The sequence below is a fragment of the Lepisosteus platostomus genome, chromosome 9, assembly GCF_059453375.1.
Source record: "Lepisosteus platostomus isolate fLepPlt1 chromosome 9, fLepPlt1.hap1, whole genome shotgun sequence".
NCBI classification, from domain to species: domain Eukaryota; kingdom Metazoa; phylum Chordata; class Actinopteri; order Semionotiformes; family Lepisosteidae; genus Lepisosteus; species Lepisosteus platostomus.
In genome coordinates, this window is record NC_142619.1 from 31,384,252 (window position 1) to 31,408,484 (window position 24,233).

The 24,233-nt window shown below is 37.0% G+C and overlaps 1 protein-coding gene across 2 annotated transcripts; it reads left to right on the plus strand.

Annotated features, from left to right (window-relative positions):
- Positions 1 to 413: 413 nt before the first annotated feature.
- Positions 414 to 24,233, plus strand: LOC148654782 (cytosolic carboxypeptidase 2-like). 2 transcript variants are annotated; one of them, XM_088644714.1, is made up of 20 exons: positions 414 to 644; positions 2,392 to 2,437; positions 4,052 to 4,219; positions 5,185 to 5,367; positions 5,992 to 6,096; positions 6,455 to 6,605; positions 7,484 to 8,266; positions 10,724 to 10,883; positions 12,417 to 12,543; positions 13,667 to 13,767; positions 14,563 to 14,678; positions 15,158 to 15,224; positions 16,147 to 16,254; positions 17,022 to 17,072; positions 17,309 to 17,401; positions 18,401 to 18,454; positions 19,543 to 19,618; positions 21,268 to 21,447; positions 22,242 to 22,326; positions 24,055 to 24,233. In XM_088644714.1, exons 1-20 carry the CDS (start codon positions 588 to 590, stop codon positions 24,113 to 24,115), a joined length of 2,772 nt encoding a protein of 923 aa, XP_088500840.1. In that variant the 5' UTR covers positions 414 to 587; the 3' UTR covers positions 24,116 to 24,233. The 2 variants fall into 2 exon arrangements, with proteins under 2 accessions (XP_088500840.1, XP_088500841.1); XM_088644715.1 differs by having other exon boundaries at positions 22,242 to 22,296.

Here is a 24,233-nt window from a genome sequence, read left to right on the forward strand (position 1 = left end):
GTCTAGTTTGCTTGCATCTTCACACGTTTAGGAGCACCAGCTCTAACACTTAATTGCGGAACTTCCTCTTTCCTTCTTGCCCTTCTGTACTTTCTTACTTTTTGCTGTACAGCTCAAACGGTTAAGTGTTCATTACGGCGATTATTTTAGCAGCCATAAAACGCTGTTTTCGGTAGTGAATGCACAAAATACATACTGTACAAAGCTGTTTGGGTTACTGTTAGACATGAAGGCAGTAATATGATGTGTAAGGGAAAATATTATCCCTCCATCAGAGTATATGTGGAAAATAAATTCTACGTAGTGTAAATAAAATAATACGTTGATATTTCAGTCTGGTCATCATTACACAATCTAGACCGATTTATCGCGGAGTACACAAATAATTACTATTACCATGGTAACCATATAGACACTTCTTGACTAGGTCCAACAAGGTCAGAAGAAGCAACAGTAAAAACAGGCTTTTACATGTCTGCATCATGTGGCCACTGACTATAGAGAGTCTCTGGGAGGGCTAAATTGGAGAAATTAAATTATTTCATCCCCTCTCGTCTACGCAGTGTTTGAACGTGTCACCGAGCTGGATGGCAGGTTTAGGGTGGAGTGCAACAGAAAAGGCACTGGCTCCTGAAAAGTGCGAGGTAAGCTTGCAGAACTCCAGGCTATTGAAAAGCTGCAAAATGTTTGATAATATTACATTCTATATTAGTGAAAAAACAAGTTATTTATTTTTGACATGAATAACCACAGAAAGCAGTTTGGTTTCACTAAAATATAAGATTTGGGATTTTTCCCCTCGAATGTTTTGAGTTTTCCCCGATTTCTAACGCAGGACCACATGGGTTTGACCCGATCTTTCGCACTTTCTCTCCTTTACTCCTTATTGTGTTTCTTGTGGTTTACTTTCGCTTGTGACTTAAAAAGGGGTCCTGATGTAATAAAGAAGCAATTGGAGGTGATCTCTCCATTGAAGGCTATCACGATATTTAACAGCAATAATATGCGTAACAATAGTCACCAGATGATTTTACTGATACGATTCGGAATATTGGAAACCTGATACTAGCGTCCCTAGAGTGCTTTGCTTTTTGCACAGTTAACTGCAGCAGTAGTAGTTCAGGTGGGTAGCTGCGTCAGCATGCGTAGGCTGCAAAGGAACAAGTAATAGGTTTATTCCATGCTGAAAAAAGGTGACCTGAAGAAGGCTCCACGGCCGAAACGTTGTGTTCTCTTTCTTCTTTTTTTCAGCATGGAATAAACCTATTACTTGTTCCTAACTGCAGCAGTATTTCGGTTCAGCTTTTTCCTATGGCTGCGATGTCTTGTCCCATTCTGTAATGTTTTGTTATTCTTAGTATTACTAGTATATATTATCAGTCATCATTAATCCACAGTGATCATTTTAAACCGAAACAAGCATACGACATTTTACTATTTGAGGTTTGGTAAACTAGTGTTTAGACTAGGTTTAAGGTAATCTTTAAATTATATTGATTAAAAGATCATTTCGTACAAAGGTACTGTACACTGCAGTGCAGGTTAATCAAAAAGATTTTAATCAGTTAAGTCGTGTTAACAACACAAAACCATTTTCTTTTTCAGTCATTTGTATGTTGCTTTTCAACCCACTTTTGAAACTCAGTATTAGAAGTTGTGATAGTTCTGTACTGCATTGGGTGTGGGCTACATGAATATACAATAAATAATGTGCAAAATATGTAATTTAATTAAATGAAAGGATAGATTGGTTTCTCAAATATTGTAAACCTTGTCAGTTTAGTTCCAAGAAAATGCGCTTTTTGAGTAGTTATTTAAATTATTTATTTTTAAATTATTACTGTAGATTATGATAAACATTATGATTAATAATAATTTAGAGTGGTTCAACATTTTATTTTAAATGTAAAACCTTTTTATACATGAATTAAGGACCTTAAATTCTGCCTATTGCATATTCGTTGGTTATTCGCTGAGACTAATCTAGTCCACTGTGTTCAACGGGGCTACATTTATTTTTAGAGGTAGAATGTAATATTGGCAGCAAAGTAGTTCCTTACTGTTATGACTAAAGACAGACCTTTTTATAAGGTTATGAGGACTCTAGGGGAAATGTCAAGGAAAATCACTAGAAGCTAAATCATCTGCATTTGTAGTATTAAACTGCTCAGGGATATCTCCATAATTGTGTGTAATCTGGTAACTGTTCTATTTTATTCAAATGAATTTCCCTTTCAAAGAAATTAGGAGGAACCCTTGGACAAAATATGTAGCTTACTTATCTGTAATAATTCTTCAGTCAGAGATACAGTATGCACCATATAGCCATATATGTATTTTCTAACCATGCACCTGCTTTTGAGAAACAAGCTTTATGGATTTTTATTTCAGGAATTGGTTCTGAGACATCATCTCCCTCGCTGTGGGCATTGCAAAGGTAAGTGTGTTCCTAATATTTGTGTGAAAATATGCACAGAGCAAATTAGACGCACTATGAGATATGAGATACGATTGATGCGTAACTTGAAAACACTTTTTAAGTATTGTGGTTGGTTTGGGACTTGTTGAGTGTCAAACAATATTAACGTTACTGTAGTTCAAATTAAATAATATTAGGAACATTAGAGAAGCATTTAAAAAGAATCTAAAAATTTAAGCTGTGTTTTGAATGGCTATGGTTTGACTTTGATTTTATAACAAAACTATAACAAAACAGTTTTTACTGTTCTTACTTTTGGATCTTTTTTTCATTTCCTTTGCTCACTTCAATGAGAAAATGAAAAGAAAGAAAATTATACAAAGTAAGAATAAAAAACATAAGTAGATATAATTTACAAAAATACAAGATTCTAACTCCTGAAACTAACCCGTTGAGCTTACATTACAGGGGGGTGAACTAGTTTTTATTTCAATTCACATTGCTTTGCTTGATCATCACATCATGAGGTGATGTGATCAGGGGTTTAACAGAATGAAGAAAAATATCTTATCATTAAATCAGAGTTACAGTTCCTGATGTTTCACACCCCTCTCTTAAGGTCCTGAACTATTGTTGTTGTTTGGTTTAAATAAGAACAGCATATCAGTACAATACACCTATTGAATGCATATATTGAAAATAGTAGTTAATATAATCTTCATTTTCATGTTTTTTCTTACCTACTTTTTGCATATCATCCTTTTAATGTTGTGTTTAGGTTTGAATTTGTTGTATAATTCAATATAAAAATCATTGCACACTGCCTGTTCTACCACAGCTATCTTAAAAAGTCCAGCAAGCCTAGCAAAACCCAAAGCCTCAAAACAGGGCTCTGGTGACAACACATAGAGTTGCCCAAGGTCCAGACCTCCAGTCTTGTAACAGGAGCCGGTCCAGGCTCCCATGAAGCGTAGTTCTGGACCCTATGCAGACGGTATAATCCGGAAGTAAGTGAAAAAGGACAACGTGGAGGAGACGACGAGGATCGGGGGGGATGCCAATAGGAGGCCTATGCCATCAAGCCAAAGACGTAGGGCGACTTGATGGTAGGCGGGCCTCCAGGTGTCCGTTTTCCAAAGCAGAGCCCTGAGCTTCAGAGGCACGAGGTTTAAATAATATACGAGGAACAAGGGGCAGGTGAATGTAATAATGAAACTAAAATACAAAAAGGATTGGAGCGCCCTCTAAACACAAGGAAACCATCCAAACTCTATGCATGTAGCATGCTAGGAATTGGGCCCAGGGCCCCAGCACTGCCAGTCTGAATGCTAATCACTGTGTCATCATGCCACAAGCCTGCCTACATTTTAGGTAACCTTAATTCAGTTATTGAAGCAATTTTGAATTCCTCCTTTGTTTTCTATGAATTGTTCATTAAATGTTTTTTTTGTTCATTGTGTTCAATAAAAAGTGTTAATTGATGACATTTCCCAGAACAAATTAATACCACAAAATAAAATTAAACTTTCAGGGACTAATGTTAATGTAGATTACGCCAAAACTCTTCAAGCATTTTAACTGTACAGGGTGATCGATGTTTTATTTTAAAAGTGCATTTTTTCTTGTATCAAGCAGTAGATTTGGCCAGTGAAAACAAGAAAGGAGGTGCAAAATTAATGAAGACACATTTCTCCTTCTACTCTTCATCATCTGAAGATGAGGATGAAGATCTTGTGACAGAGCAAACAAGTGAGAAGGAAGAATATGTAGAGGAATGGCCTTCATTACGCAAGAATGAAGGTAACAAAATGTCTTTTATATGATTAAAAAAAGCTTATAAATAAATAAAAATGAGCACCCAATACTATATTAAAAAATGAATCCAATTCCAAAAAAAGCATTTTGGCAAAACATTTTCAGGAAAAAATATTTTAAAAAAAGCCTAGATCTAGACTTCCATTTGCTTTGAAGTTGAATACATCAAAATAGAGTTAGTTTAAGTTATGTCTGTCATTCAGTATAACACAAATATAAGAGAGAGAAGCTTATAAAGAGGCAGGAAAAGTGGTTCAGAAATATAAACTTTATCTTGTCTGAAAAGAATCTGTAAACTCATAGTGAAATATTATATTCAAATTACAAAGTGTATTGTGGTAGTTTCTTAAACACAAGGAACTACTGGGATAGCAAGGCACTATTTGTAGAAATGGTTAACAGGTCTTTAAATTGCGATTTCAGTACATGTCTTGCAAATAAATTGTTTATGATGAATTTTAATCTAGGAAGGCTCTGCTTGGTCTTTGTAACAAATGCTGTCTTCATGGGATGACTGATCTTAAGCTTCAGACCAGTCTAAACCACGATTCTCTCTATATAAATATGTACAGTGTGATTATTCATAGTCAAATACTTTTTTCAGTTTTTTCCTCATTTATGTTTTTTTTATTTTCTTGTAGTCAAATAGGCTGTTTGTAAGTTATTTTTTAAGTTTGGATTGCAGCAGTGCTGCATATCAGGGTCGATGAAAAGTGAAAACTTTAAAATAGCACTGTGTGCAGGTGTTATTGTAGAATTCGTTTGACCATGACCATTTAAGGCAGCTGTTCTGGTTTGGTGTTGGTTCACTGGCTGTGGTTTTCCATAGGTGTGATTGTTTCAGGCGATGCAGATTAATTGCTACTTTTGTCTCTGTTTTACTGACTTTCTTAATCTACATGTCAGTGTTATCACCTCACCTGAACAGCAATAAAGCTTTTCTCTTGCAGCCTCCTCCAGTGCTGTACGCCTGCCTAGAACAACGCAGGTGGTGTTTGACTTTCAGTCTGGGAAAGTCATACCTCGGCTCCGAGAGCCGCGCCGTCTTTACGGGGTGACCGGACCAGGACCTCATTCTCTCTCCCGCTGGCCTCAGGAATGTGAGGTCATTCCAGAGGAAATACATCACATCGGTGAGCCGCCACGTTAACGTCTTTTAGCCTCTTCTTGTCCTGGAAAAGCGTCTCCCAAGGAAAGCAAGGCTGGACCTGGTCAGTACTGGGGTGGGAGACCAACTGGGAAATTAAGGTTCTTGCTGCAGGTGGGGTTTGTGATCCAGCAGGTGACACCCTTCCCCTGGACCAGAATTTACAAACCAGTGTCCGGTCTGGTGACCTGAGACACTGTGCTGTAGGAGGTACCACCCTGCAGATGAAACGTTGAGCCTAGATCATTATATATTCTGTGGCACTTTTATGAAAGAGTAACTGTGTTCCTCTTTGTAAATTCCACTCTGGGCCTGTAAAATCTTGTATTTACTGAATTTACTTCATAATTGACTTGGTGAACAAGTTATCACTTCTTCTTCGTTGCAACATCTTGGTTTTGCTCCATTTTGCTGTGCAGTATAATGGGCCTGCAGGTGCATAATCGGTGCAGCACCTCAATGGTGGATGACGTTGGTGTCCTATATGTGAACTACTTTGGAATCCTTTGGGCTGAAAAAGGCTATATAAGTATAAAGAATGGTAGTAGTAGTAGCAGTAGTAGTGGTTGATGCTGTATAAACACTTCTATAACCTCATTACCTGTCTCAGAGTGGGCACCACCAGTCCCTGAACCCTTATGTGTACCAGGAAATCCTAAGGAAGTGGTGCAAATGGCAGAGGAAGAGGGCACACTGGTCTATACAGCAGATGAAGGTATTTATTTCATGACTTAACTGATTCCGGCATGGCTATGTCAACTGAAATCAGAATTGTCAGATTGGCAACAGATGAGAAAATGCCTGTCGGGGTCCATCTAGTGACATGACCAGTACTAGTTAACTGAGGAGAACCCCCCCACTCCCTGTTGGCCGGTATCATGTTGGCCATAGGAGATCTTAGTTTGCTAAACTAGGGGAGTAAGACAGACCTGACTGTGTGATTACCATTATTATGTGATAGGATACAAAATAAAACATCACTTCTGATGGAAACCTGCAATGACTTTGAAACCCTTATTGTTAAACTCCCGTGAAATCCTTGAGTTTAAGGTCAGTTTTTTCTGTTTCCACAGCAAGCAAGGAGCCTTATTTTTCACGATCCCGGGCTGGCGGTAGCCGTACTCCTTTGAAGGTGGCTGCTGTGATTCTCTCGGGGCCGGCTGACACTACCTTGGTGTTTGAGGCTCGGTTTGAGAGTGGCAACCTGCTGAGGGCTGTCAAAGTGTGAGTGCGGCCTTACTTTGAATGACCACCTGAGCACCAGCTTTCACATCATGCAGGTCTACAAAGCACACTAGGGCCCACTTTCCACAATTCCTACAATATAAAGACATGTGTGAAAATAGCTTGCCAAGAGTTCATTCCACATTTTTTCCTTGCTACATTGGATTACCAAGTTTGATATACTGTATTTCCCCATTAATTACAGACTGTATGATTGAAATGGACTTAATACTCATGGTTAATCCTCTGATCAGGCTATCCATTGATCTTTTCCCCTTTATAAACATAATTTCAGAAAGTTGCCAGAGTGTATACAATCTGAAAGTCAATCTCAGCATCCATGTCTGACAGCAGTGAACTGTATTGTAGCAGGCTAAACCACTTATCAATGCTAAAGCAATAATACCTGAATTAATATTGGTATCATTTTGCCAAGTAGCCAATATCAGGAACTAGTACAATATCAGTAAATAATTTAGGTAACAACTGGGAAATGTTAATTTATTGGACAAAGAAGAGGAAACATTTCTTAATACAAAAGTGCTGTGGTTGTCTAGAATATGCTTCTTGCTCCCTTTCAACTTTTCTTCTGTTCTTAAACATTAGCCAGCAAATGTGTTGTGGAAAGTGTCTTACCTGTCTTTTAAAACACAATTAAAAAGGACCTGATCAAAGCTTGAGGTGGTCTGGTTACAGTAATGGTGAGTACACTGTAATTGCATTGAGAAGAAAAGTCATATGTAAAGCCATAACATACAACTTTACATTTACTTCTCCTTACTGTTTCCTCTAGTGTTATAGATCTTTGAGCATTTCTGTAACATTTTCACAACATATGTGTAAGTAATTAACATATACATCATTTTCTTTTTTTCTAGAGGCGAATGTGATTATGAACTCACCCTCAGAACTGACCTTTATACTGAGAAGCATACACAGTGGTTCTACTTCCGAGTCAGTAATACAATGGCAGGTGTCCGTTATCGGTTCACAATTACTAATCTCCTGAAGGCTACCAGTCTGTACAAAAAAGGACAGCGCCCCCTGCTATACTCCGAGAAAGAAGCACAGAAGCAAAGGGTGGGCTGGCACCGTATTGGAGAAGAGGTGTCCTACTACCGCAATGGGAGACAGCAATCACTTCATCCCTGCTACTCACTGAGCTGGACTTTCTCGTTCCCCCATGATAGAGATACTTGTTACTTTGCGCACTGCTACCCTTACACCTACTCCAACCTACGAACATATCTCTCCGAGATTGAGCAGGATCCTGTGCGTTCCCAGTTCTGTAAAATAAGGATGCTGTGTCGCTCACTGGCTGGTAACCTGGTCCCAGTGCTTACTGTAACAAATCCAGCCACAAGGGAACAGGAAGGAGTTAGGAAGCCAGCAATAGTGGTGACTGCTCGCATTCATCCTGGAGAGACCAATAGTTCTTGGGTGATGAAGGGCATCCTTGATTTTCTTCTTGGGAACTCTGAAGATGCTGCACTTCTGAGAGACACTTTTGTCTTTAAACTGGTGCCGATGTTAAACCCTGATGGGGTTATTGTTGGTAACTACCGATGCTCCTTGACAGGCCGGGACTTGAATCGCAACTACAGGTCCATCTTGAGAGATTTCTTCCCCACATTGTGGGCTACCAAGAACATGATACAGCGGTAAATACAGTGACTCCATTTCCTTTTTGAAGTATTCAAGACAGTAAGAGGCTTATAAAACGGTAACTTAACTAATATATTTTCATTTGAACATGAACAGATCCCTGTGTGTCCAACTTTTAACTGTACAGCATGCGAGGGTGTGTATGTTTGAACTCAAAAGGCATTTTGAGTTTTAAATTAAGGATATCAAGAGAGCTTCATTTCAGTGTTGTTGAAGCTATGTCATGCATTTACAGTGCCCTGCAAAAGTAGTCTACATTTTTTGCTACATGCTACATTTTTTGCAAATCTGCTCAATATGAAGACCTCTAAGAATATGATACTGTATATTACAGTAAATGCCAGCAAAAAATAATAAAAAAAATAGTTTGACTGTATAACTATTCAGACCAATGATCACAATATTTGGTTGATATTTGGGTAAGCCAACTTTGCAGGCTGGCTGGGTGCAAATTTTGTCTATTTCTCTTGGCACATTTACTCAAGCTCTCTCATATTGTTTTGGGACTGGATCACTTATGGACAGGAATTTTAAAGTGTTTCCATCAATTCTCATTAAAATTCATAAGACCATAAGAAAGGTTACAAAGAGGAGGTCATTCTGCCCATTGGTGGTTAGCAGATAATTGATCCACTAACTCCTGTCCCTTTCTTGTAAGAAGACAGAGTGTTGGTTTCAACAGCATGGCTGGGTTGCTGAAACCCTTTGGGTAAAGCAACGGGTGCAAGGCATAACACACCCTGGAAGCACACACAGACACAAACACATTTTCTCAGAAGCCAATTAACTGTCCAGTATATATTTGTACGCTGGGTGGAAACCAGAGCACCTGGAGGAAATCCCTGTAAACACAGGAAGAACATACAAACCCCACACAGATAGCACCCCAGGAATTGAACCTAGGAACCTAGTGCTGAGAGACAGCAATCACTTTCTTATTCCTAAACAACTCCAGTGCAGATGTGGGTTCTTGTCCTGCTGAAAGGTGCACTTCTGCCTCAGTTTTAGGGTGAGGCAGATTTTCTTCTAAGATTTTGCATTACTTTTCCTGATGAAAAGCAGAAGTATAACATAATACAGCCACCGCCATGCTAGACAGTTGGTTTGGTGTTGGCTGTGTGCTGCACTTTGTTGGGTGTCATGATGAAGTTCCAATTTTGTGATTTGAGAAGGTTTTGTGTTTCATACAAGCCCCCTTTGTGAAGTGACTAAGATATTGTTGACCTATGGATTTTTTCTTCCATCTCAGCCACTAAACACGTTCAAATTCTCCATGCCCCTCATATGACATGTGTATCTTCCTGTACCAGCTGCTCAGTTTGGGGGAATAGCTTGATCTTGGTAGTGTCTGGGTACCATCCACTTCTTGATAATGGACTTCACCTAGCTCTAAGGAATATTAAGGGTCTTTGAAATGGATCCCTTAGTTGTTTTGAAAGTTTCTTGATTTTCGAGATTGAATCTACAGGTATGCTTGAAATACAGGACCTGACTGACTGTTTCTTTGCTGTTAATGTGTGGAGCTGGTTGTGTATATAACAAATCTTAAATATACCACAACGGCAAGCTTTAAAGCACCAAAATATGAAAACTACAAGGTTGCCTTTTGCAAGGCACTCGACATTTAAAACTTGGAGACCTGTTTATAAAATCATTCTGGTGAAGTGCTCTTTAAGAAAAGTTTCGCTTTGAAAAGGTTTTCTTGTATAAACAGGTTTTTACATTGGAATTATTATTGAATTGAGGAACAAAGCCAAAAAACTGTGTTGCTTAAGATTGTGTTTTATTATGTGAAACAATTTTAGTGGGCTATATAAGCTTGCAATTCCAAGTGTAATGTAATGAGTTTCATTACTTTTGTCACATGAGCAAACCCTTTGCAAAAAATTAAGCTACTGTAGGTTGCAAGGCACGTATTTTCTCCTTGTCAATGTCTAACGTGGGCTGCTTCTATTTGCTCATAGCAGAGATCACTAACCAATTTCTTCATCATGACAGACATATCACAACATGTACACTCCATCCTGCTCCTTACGTACGATATTAGTGTATATCAGGTACTGCATACACAAGCAGAAAGGGTATGCCAAATGCTCTGTAATTGTAGGCACCAGCACGCTAAACTACAAAACAAATAACCAAAGTGGTACACAATTCTATAATTTAAAAGCAATTTTCAAATTGTTTATGAAATGAAAGTGTCATTTCTGCTATCTCTGTTGTCTCGTCACTGCAGTCACATAGGAAAATGAGTTTTATCTATAAATGAGTCAGTTTTATCAGTAATAGTCTGGATGCAATTTTTTAAGGATATTTCAAGAAACTGAAATATATGGATCTGGTTAATACTAGTCTTATTAAAATTAATCAGATGGCATCTGGATGAGCACCATGAGCTAAAAGATCCTGAGATGTTCTTTTCTGGTTCTTGTCTGCTTCCCATTCTCTTCCAGGCTTTGTGAGGAGCGCAAGGTGCTGCTGTACTGTGATCTACACGGGCACAGCCGCAAACACAATGCCTTCATCTATGGCTGTGAGAGAACACGCTTCCCCGAGAAACAACGACATGAGCGAATCTTCCCTCTCATGTTGAGCAAGAATTGTCCCAACATGGTACCTGTAATTCAAACAGAACATCTGTAAAGCACTAATTAGACAAACACTTTCTAATTTAAAAAACTAATTCTGTTTAACCCATCTTAAAAGACGCAACAATGACGATAGCATAGAAACGATTCTGTTCCATGTGAACTAGTGACAAGGAGTGAAATATATTGCAAAGTCATTTGCTTTCTCATTGATTTAATTTTTATACTGTCTGAATAATTTATCAGGTTGGGTGGCACAGGGGTCAAGCCTTTGGCTTCATGAGTGACAAGTTGTGGGTTCAGGTCCCTGCTGCAGACACTGCTGTTTAATGCTTGAGTAGGGTACTGTACTCTTGCTTCAGTCCACGACCTGTATCAGTGAGGACCAATGTTGCTGAGTGATAATGCCAGAAATGACTAGTGACTAATCTGGTGGAGAGTCGTATACTCTTTATTTCACTTAACACTACAGAACCAGGATGAGCTCTGGTCCTGTGAGCTTCTGGTATGGACTTTATGTTTTTAGTATAGTTTAGTATTTTTAGTACCGGAAGCATATGTAAATGTGACCAGGAAATCTGATTCTCAGTATCTTTCTTGCAGGACGGTAATATAACGAAACATTCAGGACTAGTCATTCACCTTCTTCTTCTTTTGTTCATTAACACTAAATAAACTGGGAAGATATTAAATGTAGTTAATTTAATAATTCTAAATGTTAATATCAACCCTTTAATGACATTCCATTTCATTCAGGTGACAAAATTCTTTCCACTTTTTTAACTACATTGTAATGAACTTCCTTTAAATGCATACCAAGATTACACAGTCCTTAGATATTATTCGTTTTGAAAGAACCTATATGGTTGAATGTTTTGTTAATTGATAGACACTCATTTGATCAATTAGGTCTAAAATCATCTTGTACTTTGAATGTAGGTTGTAGGAGCTATTTTACTCTATGCTTTAGCTACAGTATGTGTTTGAATAACAGCCTCCGGAGGCAAAGAAGGATGAATATATCTTACTTGCAAAGATATATACTGTATATAATTTAAAATTTCAAACTGAAAATGGATCATTTTGTACAGTACAATTTGCTGTTACACAGTGACATTCAGGATTAGATTATGTTTAAACAGGCTTAAAAGAGTAGTCAGACCATATTCAAGGACAATTGACACAAACAGCACTGACTTTTTAAGGTCAGAATATCTCTGTTCTCTCAGAAACTATTGAACAAAGCTGTATATTATTTTTAATTTTAAAAAAAGATGCTTTCTCAAGTTTGGACCCTTAACATTACAATTAAAAAACTTTACGGAGAAGCTCAGGAAAAAAGAAATAATATTGATTTGTATTTCACTGTCATCCCTGTATGCTGCTGAATATGTCTTGGATGAAATAGTATATTTCTGTCTTTTGGTTATTTACAATAAATGGTAAAATAATAGGCTGTGCTGAATTTATGTTTGGATTGTAATGTAATAATACTGTTAAACGTGTGCGTAGTGTTTCATTGTAATTCCTTTGCTTGAGGCAGGTCCTCGTGTCTTAGTTCTCCTTTCAGAGCTGCAAGTTCAAAGTGCAGCGCAAGAAGGAAGGAACAGGGCGCGTTGCCCTGTGGAGAATGGGGGTCCCTAACAGCTTCACTTTGGAGACCTCCTTCTGTGGTTCTGACATGGGTAGGGGATGCAGAGGAGACTTCATGGAATTAACCTTAAGTTGACTTTGTTCATTAACATAGAAGTTGTATCCAGTTTCTCTAGTATTTATAAAGCATAGGTTGACAGGTAGGTGTCACTTGTACATAACACTGAATGTACATACTGTACATAAAGCATTTATAGCTGGACGTTCAACTCACCTTGAGTTTTAATATTAGTACTTGAACTTGTGTAGAAATGTAAACCTGCAATCAACATAATGGCAGTTTATTGAAAATGAGTGATATTCCTTTAGCTGTTTTATAATTTTAGATGTTTTAGAACTGTAAGTCATAAAACTGATATATTTGAGTTAAACAAAATCCTAAGACTGTAAATATTTAAATTGAATGCATTTGTCATAAAGTCTGCTTTATTTCTGATTTATTGCTTTTATTCTTGTGACATTAACACTTGCACTGAATGTGCTTTACCCCCTTAGTTTATTTGCAATCTAAGGTCTGAGAATGATTTGCATGGAAAATGTATCTTAACCAACTTAAACAGCATTAGTAGGTCTACAAGCAGTTATTGTTACCCTTTTTGTGCATGATGCATTAAAAAAACAGCAGTATTTTCTATTGAATCTTTTATCTTTTTTTACATAGTAGAGCTTAATAAATGCGTATTGGAGAAGACAGAGTGATGCCATGGTCATCAATAAGTTAAAATGTTCCTATTGGTAGCTATAATGATCCGTCCATTAGGATTTCAGACATTTCAGGAAATTGGATTGTGAATCGCAACTATTATTTGATTTATAAATATTTAATTTAAATAATCTGAATTATAGTACTTTGGATTACAAGAGAGTTTAAGATGACACAACAGCTGTTAATTGTGCAATTTAAATGTTTAATCCTTCTTAAATTTCTAAAAGATTTCATCAATGAAACAATTTGGAAACGTCTGGATTAAAGGAAATCCTAAATGACCACCACTGAATGAAATAGGTGATGACATTATTTAGTGTCTATTGGGATACCTAAATGAAAGAAAATTATATGATTCCAAGGAGTAGTTTTTATTTAGCAGAAATGTGCTACATTTTTATCTGTTCCCTGGAGAGAAAGTTTTAGCTAGCTTGGTTTGTGAATTTCAGGTGACAGGAAGGGAACCCATTTCAGCATATCTGACCTGGAGACACTTGGGTTTCAATTCTGTGACACACTGCTGGATTACTATGATCCTGACAGGACCAAGGTATGAGGGCACAATTTGCTACCTCGTGTAAACATGATCTTGCTCTCTGGATTCTTTCTTGCACATGTGAGCATGATATTTAAATTTTAAAAACAGTAACCCATTGGATTTACACTGTTTACATATGGGATATATTGATGGAAATGCTTAATATTTTTATGTTGCAGAGTTATACCTGGAGAGATAAAAGTATTGGTATATACAGTACATGGACAGACAAAAAAAATGTTAACATGGAGACATTTGCTGCAGATGAGAATAATTTAATCAAATTCTTAAATCTTAGAATGTCAATGTCTGTCTTTTTCTTATGTTTGGTGCATAGAACTCTTGTCATACTCTGTGAATAATTTTAATATAAACAACAATTTCAGTAATACTACTCTGAAGATGCAATGTGTTTGGCTAATCATTTTTGTCTATTCTGCTGTTTTTGGAGCAGTATTTTGTTTAATTGTACTTTAGTGACTGTTCTAATTTACAGATAATAAGATATTCACTCATTACTAAAATGTGAAACACTGTCCATCTGTCATTAACATGTTTAACACCAGTAAATGTGAAACCCACTGTATTTAATTAACATGTCAATGAACAGCGTAAGAAACAGAACACACAAAGATATAAAGCAAGTCTGGAGCTTGTAGATAAAATTACTATTTAATTAGACCAACTATTTATTCTCAGATGTACTGGTATACAGAGATACACATATCTAAGTAGAGACATGTTGAATTTCCTAGAGATTAATGGACTGTAGTTCTAAAACACTAAGAGCCTTCTCTCCTTCTGCAGTACATGCTTTGCCTCAGAGAGCTACAGGACATGATGAAACTTGAAGCCTCACTGCTTGTTGACATGCTGAACAGGCATGGAGAGTCAAAGATATCTCTCAGTGACCATGAAGGCAGGTAAGCCTGATGTGTTAGATATATTAATCACAAAACAACCATGTAAGTGACAGTTTTATTATGTCTTACAAATGTATAATACAAAATATAATATATATATTCTTCTGAATTCTTTCAAAACATGCAGTGTGAAAATTGATTTCACATTAATTCACATTAAGAAATCCTTTGTAGTTTATTATTAAGATTATTGTCATTTTTTTAATTAAAGAGGTTTTTAATCTGTTTAGTTTTAGTTATGTTTAGCCACAAATCATTTAGCATATAGTACTGACTTCCACTTTGCTTGATCATATGTGTTCCTAATTGTATTTTATGTTGAAGTGGCATTATGTACTGGATTTAAAGCCTTCCTAATCAGAAATATGGAAGCATCTTCATATAAATATGACGATGACAAAATAAAACTTTTCATAAAACTGTACCTTGTGCAGTTTCTGAGATGAGGAGTAATTCCATTTTTTCTTGTATTCATTCAGTATTAGTGGCTCAAACAGTTCAGATTCCGATGAACCACCTGCTCACCTCCATGACTTTGCCAGCAAGGTAGGAGACCTCCTGCCTTGCACTTCAGTGAGATTTCTGTAATATGAACTTGATAGGATGCTTGCTTGTACAGTAGAACTTAAAAGTGCTATTGTAGCTTCTACTTTGCATGGAAACGCTCTCTTGCTTTCCAGCACAATGAGGCCGCATTAACACTTCAGCACTCCCTGAACTGCACTCTCAGTGGTCAGCTCAGTCTCTCCACACTGCTGGCAGACATGTGCTAGAACCCTGGGCTTCACCACAGGGCATGTACAGAGCAGTGGCACGGAAGCACTTGCTGACTGCACAGCAACAGATGTAACAATTCTCTGTCACGACAGTGTACGGGTAAAGAAGTCCCTGATGCCTTTATGCACATACTGTACAGTCCCAATTGTGTTGTCATTGTTCCAAAAAGTCTTATGATGTCTTTGTGGCTGCCGGAATACAAAACATGATGAAAGGATGCAGGGATATCCTTGAGCTCCCTGTCCAATAAGCTGCATTTCAGCAAGGCTTGGCTGGCAAATCTGCCTTCTACATTTCTCCCCTGTTTACTCAGGTGCAGTCCACACAAGCACCAGATGTTGGGTGTTGCCACCATATCTAGAAGGGGATGTTGATAATAACATAGTGCAGTATTTCATGTTACAAAACATCAGTTGAAGCCCCTTTTAAGTTTTTACAGGAGGGAGAAATGATCTGTTCCACTGAGGAGTTTGATAAAACACTTGAAAGAAAATCTCAACACTGGAGATAATAAAAAGTAAAGCAGAAGTTATACAGAAGGATATATTGTATATCTAAGATTATGGTTTTGTGTATATTAACAGTGTTAACCTGTGTTGATAATATATAACAAAATCTCTGTTGTTCTAGATTAGAATTTCAGTGTATTTTTTCAGGCATTTTGTGAGCACCCTTTTCTGTTTCCTTACAGGTTAAGCCATGTAAAAAGTACTTGAGGTCAAAGAAACAGAGGAACAAATCTAGCCTTTTCAGATTCAAAGATGAAAACATAAAAAGAGCTGCAAGAGAACCTAAAGAGGTGAGAGAACCATATCACCTGCTCTTTACATCCTCTTTATTTCAGACAGATACAGTACAGACATTGACATCGATATTGGCACATGCTTTCATGTGGTATCTTGTGGCCAGATGCTTTTAGATACTTGTCTGATGGTCCAGACTGTCTGTCTGGAGTCTGCATGGTGTTTCTGTGTTTTCATCGGTTCTTCCCAGGTGCTCTAAACCCCTCCTGGTTCTCAAAGATATGCAGGTTAGGTTTGATCTACTACTCTGCATGGTTCCTGTGGGGTTTAACTTGGGGAAGATGGTACTTACTAACCAATCATAAGTGAAGTGGCTTTGGTGCCAGTATCCACTATGGCCAGCTTTGTGTGTCATGGGACCATTCAAACAAGTTTTTTTATTTTTAATATATGACAACTAAATTCCATCCATTTTCAATAGCCGCATATTGCAATGTATGGACACAGTGAACTAGAGCAAGCAGACAGTGGGAGCAAGGCAAGATACACCCTTAATGGGAAGCCAGTCAAGGATACATACATGGGGGACAATGTCAGATGCCAAGTAACTTTAACTGCATGTTCCAGGATGTCACAGGAACCCAAAGCACCCAAATAGAACCCTAGCCTAGAAGGAACCCCTGACAAAAATCAGGCCTTGATCTGATTCTTGAGGCAAGAGCTGTGAAGCAGCAGTGGTAACCACCACCATCAGGATACTGTAAAAGAAAGTATCCAATTGCTAGTTCAAACTCCAGCATGAAAACATCTCTTATTCTTTTAGATGGAGAATATCAGAGAGGTTCTTGAGAAAAACGAATCTGGATTCAAACCTGTGAGTGTAACCTCTGTCTTCTTTTTAGAAGAATGGTAGCGATCAGTGTAACTTAACGTTGCACCTTTGGGTTCAGTGATAGTACACAATCTATAGCAGGGATTATCTGGGGAAAAATATATCTATAAAACTGATGGAAACACATTGATTAGCAAACCCAACATTCTAAACCCCCCAAAATTAAACTTGCCTCAGTGGGCAACCTGATTTTTTAGAAAGCTACATTTTGCTTATAGCTTATAGTGACCCCAGCTGTACCCAGAAGAGAGCTAAGCAAGTGGAGAAATGGGCAACTGAAAGTGTCTGAACACAACTCCCCAAACAAAAAGGTAATCGCTTAAATCTCACCCTTTCCTGTCTGCTTCCTTCCCTTAGAAGACTTAGCAGTGGTGACATGAAGGCCTAGGTTTGAATTAAGTTTTGGATATGAGCTCAGAAAACACGATGATCTCAGCTGTAAATCTATTTATTGTACATAGCACTTAGTCACATTAAATTTAATGTAGAACATTACAAATCTAATATATTATGATGATTATTAGTCAGGTTATACCACAGTGCATATGAGTCATACTTGCTGCATGATTTTCATATGATTACTTAGAGTGCATGAATGTGTGAAATACTGTCACTGATTTTATTATTCTTGTATTCAAAATTCTTCGCTGTATTAATCTTAACAGTGGCTTGTTCAAGCAAAAAAACAAAATAAAAAAGGGAAAGCAGTTCCTTCGTTTATCAATTAGTAAATGGTAGTACTTGCAGCGGTGTATTTTTTAGCCGAGTTTCATTATACGTGTTCGTCAGTAAGATTTTTCACAGCCACTGTTTTCTACCAGGTTCTTTTACAATTATTTTGATCCTTCCTGTAATGTTTGATTCACATTAGTCAGTTGACCCCATCTTGTGGATAGTGGTTGTATTGCATCTCAAGGTACTGTGTATTTCTGTTTTGAATGTGTTCAGAATTGCTACCGACTGTTCTGTTCATAGCCCAGTCGCAGTGTTTATGTAAATACCTGTGCATATATGATTGTTAAGCAGACTGGTTTCTTGATTGGTTTACTTGTTTTAACAACCTATATTTTATGGATTTTATGTTTATGTTTTCACTGTTATGCACTTTTATTTTTAAATACAATTTTATATCTGCTTTGTATATATTTGTCTGTACCCTTCTCGACTGATGAAGAAGATTGTCACCATATACAGAATATATAGATTTGATGATATATTCAATGGATTATTTCCTTGTTAATTCTAAACTGGAATCCATTGCTTCCTCCCTACATGGACTGGAATGACTATCCCTCTTTCCCGGCATGAAGATGTCCGTCCTTTACCTCGTGTTTGACTCTAAAAGGAGTGTCATCACTTCAAAGGTATTACCTGCTTACATTGCACAGCAGATCAAAGCTGCTGTTTCTTTCAGGCTTCATGCAGAACACTTGGTCTCAAATGTTTTACATTATTTGGACTTGCACCCTTATACGCCTGTGGTGTAAAATCCTTATAAATGTGACCGGCAACAGCTTTACATTTTTTAAACATAAATATTCTCACACACATAGCAATCCCTGTCAAACCCAGGGATCAAACCTTCTTTTTTATCTATACATATCTATACAATCTCTACGTTCATGATAAATGTGATATAATAATATGAAAAAGTCTGCAAGCAAGAGAATGTTATTGGGCCCTGTCTAACCCAATATTTGGTTTTTAGTGGCTTAACAATATCAGGATCCAGGTGTCTCCTGAAAGAAACAATATTATCTACTTGAACAACACGACAGTATAGTTTACTATAGACTCCCTAAATAGAGCCTCTTTTTACTGTTTTAAATATACTTTCCCCTAGTTTCCATTTCTCTCCTCTGGTTTGTGTTTCATTGTGTGTTGATTAAGAAGAAATCCATTGGGTTGGCCTTGTCACAATCTTTGAGGATTTTGAATAGTTGAATCAGGTCCCTCGTAGTCGTCTCTCTTCATGACTAAAAAAGATTTGAGTTATTTTAATTCGGTTAAATTAATACAGATTACTGCAGTACCCTGCCAATTACATCACCCCAGTCTGACAATTCATCAATCTTTTTGTTTTCAAAAAATGTTTTCACACATTAATCAATTCTAAATCCAAATGCTTATTTTAAGCCCTCTGAAAATACGATAATCAAGCAGTGTCTGTTTAGCCAGATATTTCAGGATAATCTGAAATATTTATGAATATAGGCATGGATACCATTGGTTGGGCACTTCATACACTTAGGACTTATTTCAAATTGTAATTAAAATTATTATTATTAACTTCACATGATTTTATAACTGCTCTCCAATTTTTGCAATTGCCACACAATGAAGATTCTAGGAATATTATTTAGGTTAGAATATAAAGTTTATTTTACTATTTATTATTACTGATAAGACATCTGTTTTGTCTTACATTAAAAAAGGTTTTTCTTATTTGCAGTCAGAATACTTGCAAAATTTGATGACAGAATTCCTGTGCAGCAGGATGCTGCTGGGCATCAAACACTCCCCCACAGGTAGGACCTATTTTCTATGCCATACTCATCAATTTTATGTTCGCATATCCAGTACAGGTCAAGCAACAAGCGCAAGGCGATATTCATGCCATTTCCTTTTCTCAAATACCATCAAGACTAAAACAATTACTATGCCTTGATAATTGCAACAGAAAGGCAGAAGCCTTTCTTCCAGTTTGTAAACCAACACGTCTTATTTCTAAAGGTAAAATAGTGGCAGGAGCTACTACTTTGCTGTCATCTGGAGAAAGCAGGTGGATCAAGTGGTTAGCACTGCTGCGTCACATCTCAAAGTGTACAAAAGGCTGGTCACAAAAGTTCATGAAGAACGTTTGAAGTTCTGAAGTGTATGTCCAGGCCCTAAAGCTGGGGGGCGGGGGACCGCGCTGAAAAGCAAATTTCCCAACTCTGTCTTGTGCCTCAAGTGAGCCGCTATCAGATGTTGTTTTTAATCCACTTGTGTTCTGTGTTACAGTACCTCTCAGCCTTGTGCAATGTAGTAAGGGAAGGTACATCTCTTGATGTCTTTTCTCGATGCACTGCCAAAATGAGTTTTTCAGTTTTAACCAGGACTTAAGACCCATGATTTACTTTTTTAGGGATTATATAATATGCTTGACTATGTGTAGATGATCCACTTTTGGAGATCAAATGCTATCCTGTACTATTTCATACAAATAATTGAAGATGTTGCAACAATTGTGTCCAATAGTGTATGTACTAACATGGTAAAATTTTTAACTCGAATCTGTAACATTTTTTAAAAAACAAATTTGTTATCGGACTGTGTTATTTTAACATGCATGTGTTTATTTGTTTCCATATATTCCCTACAATGGTAATATAAGTGACTCAACATGTATGTATAATAATAAAAAATATTACATTCTCACACATATGATTAAAATAAACCAATCTATTCAGAACTACAGCAAAATGAGAGGTTGCCTTCATAACAACATATGGTTGATTGCTTGCTTGCTGAGCATCACTTTTTTATTTCTCTTTTAGTTTGAAGGTTCTGTTGGCTACATCTGGTGTTCCACAGGGCTCCATACTGGGCCCTCTGCTATTTGTATTCAATTGCTTTCTCTTGGTCAATTACTAAAATTATGTGTGATCTGAATTATCATCTCTTCTGTGGTAATACTCAAATCTTTGTCCACGCTAAGCTTGATACTGAACTGTTTCAGTAGCCTCTAATTGCATTCTTGACACAGAAGTTTGAATGACAAAAGATGAGTATTATTATAAAGAGTAAAAGTTATTGGAAGGTGTTTGATTATGTGCATAATATCGTTATTATAAAATACAGTATCTCTCATTTTCATCTATCAAACCTAATCGCCACCTTCAGTCTCTCACATTAATCCAGCATATATATAGCCTACATATCAAAACCCTTTCTGGACCAACAGAATTATTATATATATGTGATTTAATCTCCATTCTTGCATTTCTCCATTTCTTTAGACACAGTGATACAGGGTAGAAAGGAAACATATATAATTTAGAAAAGACATACAGTATACACACCACATTTTGTTGTGTTTTGCTGCCTCAAGGAAATGACTGTTTATTTGCATTAGAAACATTTTTTTTCTTTCACAAAAAACAGTGTCAATGAAGATTTTTTTTCTGTTTCGCAGCACATGACCTCTACACTCAAGCCCCCCAGTTGCCTCTGTTCTCTCCTCGTGGAAGTTCTGTTCTGCTGCCGCGTGTGCACAGTTCACAGAAAGAACACACTGTGAAACAAAGGCAACTACCAGCCATCACCGGCTTAGCAGCAGGGGATAAGGGGGCTGATAGCTCCTCTCCTGTTTCCTGTGAGCAAAGAAAATCTTTTAATGGTTGTAGATAAGTGGCAAAATGAGCAATCTCTTTTTCTGCTTTATGTAACAATATAAATTGCAGCTGGAAATATAAATTGCAGCTGGAAGATCATTAGGATTCATAACATGGAGGGAACATTGGTAACATGAAACAGGGAGCATCTGTAACTTGGATGGTGGATTTGTCACAACAAAAATGTTTTTGTTGTATGATTTTTAGTATTGCTATTACTAATAATTTTAATCTTTAATTTCCAATCTGCACGATCATAATAAATCTGATGCTGAATCTGGAGCACAGCCTCTCATGGGCCTGGGCAGTTTGTATTCAGGCCCACTACATCAAAGTCTATAAGGAGTTTCAGGAGACTCCATGAACAGGGTGGGAAACCAGTATTAACGTTATCCGTTTAGTTGTTTGCATTGCAACCAGGTTAAAATATAGTGGATTGTTATTGGCTTTTATAGTTCTAAAGAGAAAATATAACACATTAAGTGTCCAGAGCTTAATTGCAGCAGAATCCAGGAATATATCTATTGAAATCTAGCATTAAATACATGTCCACGGTGTTCTATGTACTGTAGTTATAAATAAATAACTATATAGCTTGTCTTCCTTTTCTTAGAAGTTGGATAAATGCTGGTATGAAACTTGAAAGTAAATGTTTAATTACTACATTAATATGACTCATTTGTAGCATACAAATATGTAGTTACGTAGAATAGAATGAAAGTGATTTTTAAAAACTTAGTGACTTTCATATTTAATAAACAAGCTTTTTTTACAGGGAGAGTTCCAAAATCCTACACAGCACCCGCAAGTGTGACTGGGAAGTCGAACAGGTACTTTTCATGTTCACACAAAAGAACAGTGTGAGTTTATCTTGAATAGTTCTCAAAAGAGTTAGCAGCCTTTAATCACAGTGCTTGTTTCTTTTAATTTCACATGAATATTCCAAAAATCTGTAAGTAAATTGGATGAATGTTTTGTGTAAATTAATCTACTGCTTTGAAACAGAAGTAAACTGAAGTTGTTGAATTAATTATTAAAAAAAAGTATTTTAAAATTATTAAGGTGTATATGGAATAACTATTTTAATGATGACTTTTCACACATTACAATTTGCAATATTTCAAATTTCTATTATATTTTCAAAATCTTAAAACATTGATATAAACACAGTATTCAGTGAAATATTGGGTCTATTGTTAATAAAACAGAATATGTTAAAAGTACTTAAATGAGGATATTAGCACGGTCAGGGTATTTTTCTAACAGACAGCATCAGCTATTCTTGTTATATCTGCCCGCACTGCGGAGCAGCAGGGCGGGCGAGGTTCGACGCGGCAGCCTGACCACCTGCAGACTTGGAGCACCTGGGTTGGACGGTGTCCGACCATGCCCGCCCCAGGAGTTTTTCAAGATAAATACTGAGATCTGACAGAGCACCCTGTGCAGACCCAACCTGTGTGCTCTGCCTGCTCAGCCTGGTCTCAGGTGTGCACAGCACAGCTCTGCGCAGTTCCCTGCCTGCTGCCTGCCGGCTCTCCCCCAGCACTTGGGCTCTCTTTACGCCTCAAGATCGTGCTACTAGTCCCATCTCAGAAGTGCAACATTACAATCTTAAACTTATCATGTCATTTTTGGCTGTCTCTATTTCCCCTAAGAAAGTCTAAGCGTGCCTTCGTTTAACTTGCTGGGTAAATGTAAGGGCTCGGTGCAGGACTTTTTTCATGATATCCAGAATCATTTGTCACAACACCATGTCACAGTCAACCAACAACTGTTCAGCTGTTTCTGTGGATTCTAGTTTCTCTCAATTCAATAGGCCTAAATGCAATAGCTTAATGTTTTGTACAGTGCCTCCACTAATTACTCTGGGAAGACTTTTCAATTGTCTGACGGGATTGGAAATATTCCTGGAGCTTTGCACATGAACTTCTAACAGATGGCTTGTGGTTTTATCTTTTTCTCCCAAACCAGAAAAAAATAAAGTAAAGGTCCTTGTATGGGCACATATTTTTCTTTACTTTTGTGAACAGTAAAGCAGATTACATAAAGTAGTAAGTAATAAAACAGATGAAATTGTGATGGCAAAAAAATGAAATTCTAACAAAAACCTAAAAGTTAGACAATGGATCCTATTTTCTAAATATATATGTTCTCAGAAGATAATCTCCTCCAACAATAGCAAAATCATAACTGTTGATTTTGATTAGTCAAGCAATTTCTATTTCTGATCTTAAGAGTAACATGAATAAGAGTACAATATAGTATGGAGTTTATATTATAATATATTGTTCAACCTAATGTTTTTTTTTCAAGTGACCATAAGGACTGGGACACAGTCACTTTTTAATAAACTTTGGAGTGTAGGCGTCAGTGTTTGATTGCACATTCCCCTGTTGTCTGTGTCAGACTCTTTGCAAAATGACTTGATGGAAAAATAACAGCAATGGCTTTGTAGTCTCAAGAATTGTGGAGTACACTGTTTACTGCGTATGTTTAAATGGAATTAGTGCTGTGGTGAATTATAGGTGATGCTTAATAAATAAATGGTGCTGTTTGTTGTCTAACAAGTATATTCTATGTTTCTGTAGTGAAGGAAAATGGGAGTCGAAAAAAATCCATCACCACCAGAAACCATCTGTGCAAAGGTGAAGAAAGTGGAGCAATACAGGCATTAAAGCACACATGTAACAGGAGTCATTAATTAGTGTGTTCATCTTCAAGTTTTATTGCCAATAAAATATCTAATAAAAATGTATTTTGTACTTTA

Excerpts from the sequence above, each read along its gene's own strand:
- LOC148654782 (XM_088644714.1), top strand. The coding sequence starts at position 588 with ATGGCAGGTTTAGGGTGGAGTGCAACAGAAAAGGCACTGGCTCCTGAA. Across the intron at positions 6,097-6,454 it reads GGTCTATACAGCAGATGAAG|CAAGCAAGGAGCCTTATTTT; the intron begins GTATTTATTTCA and ends CTGTTTCCACAG. Across the intron at positions 13,768-14,562 it reads ATGATCCTGACAGGACCAAG|TACATGCTTTGCCTCAGAGA; the intron begins GTATGAGGGCAC and ends CTCCTTCTGCAG.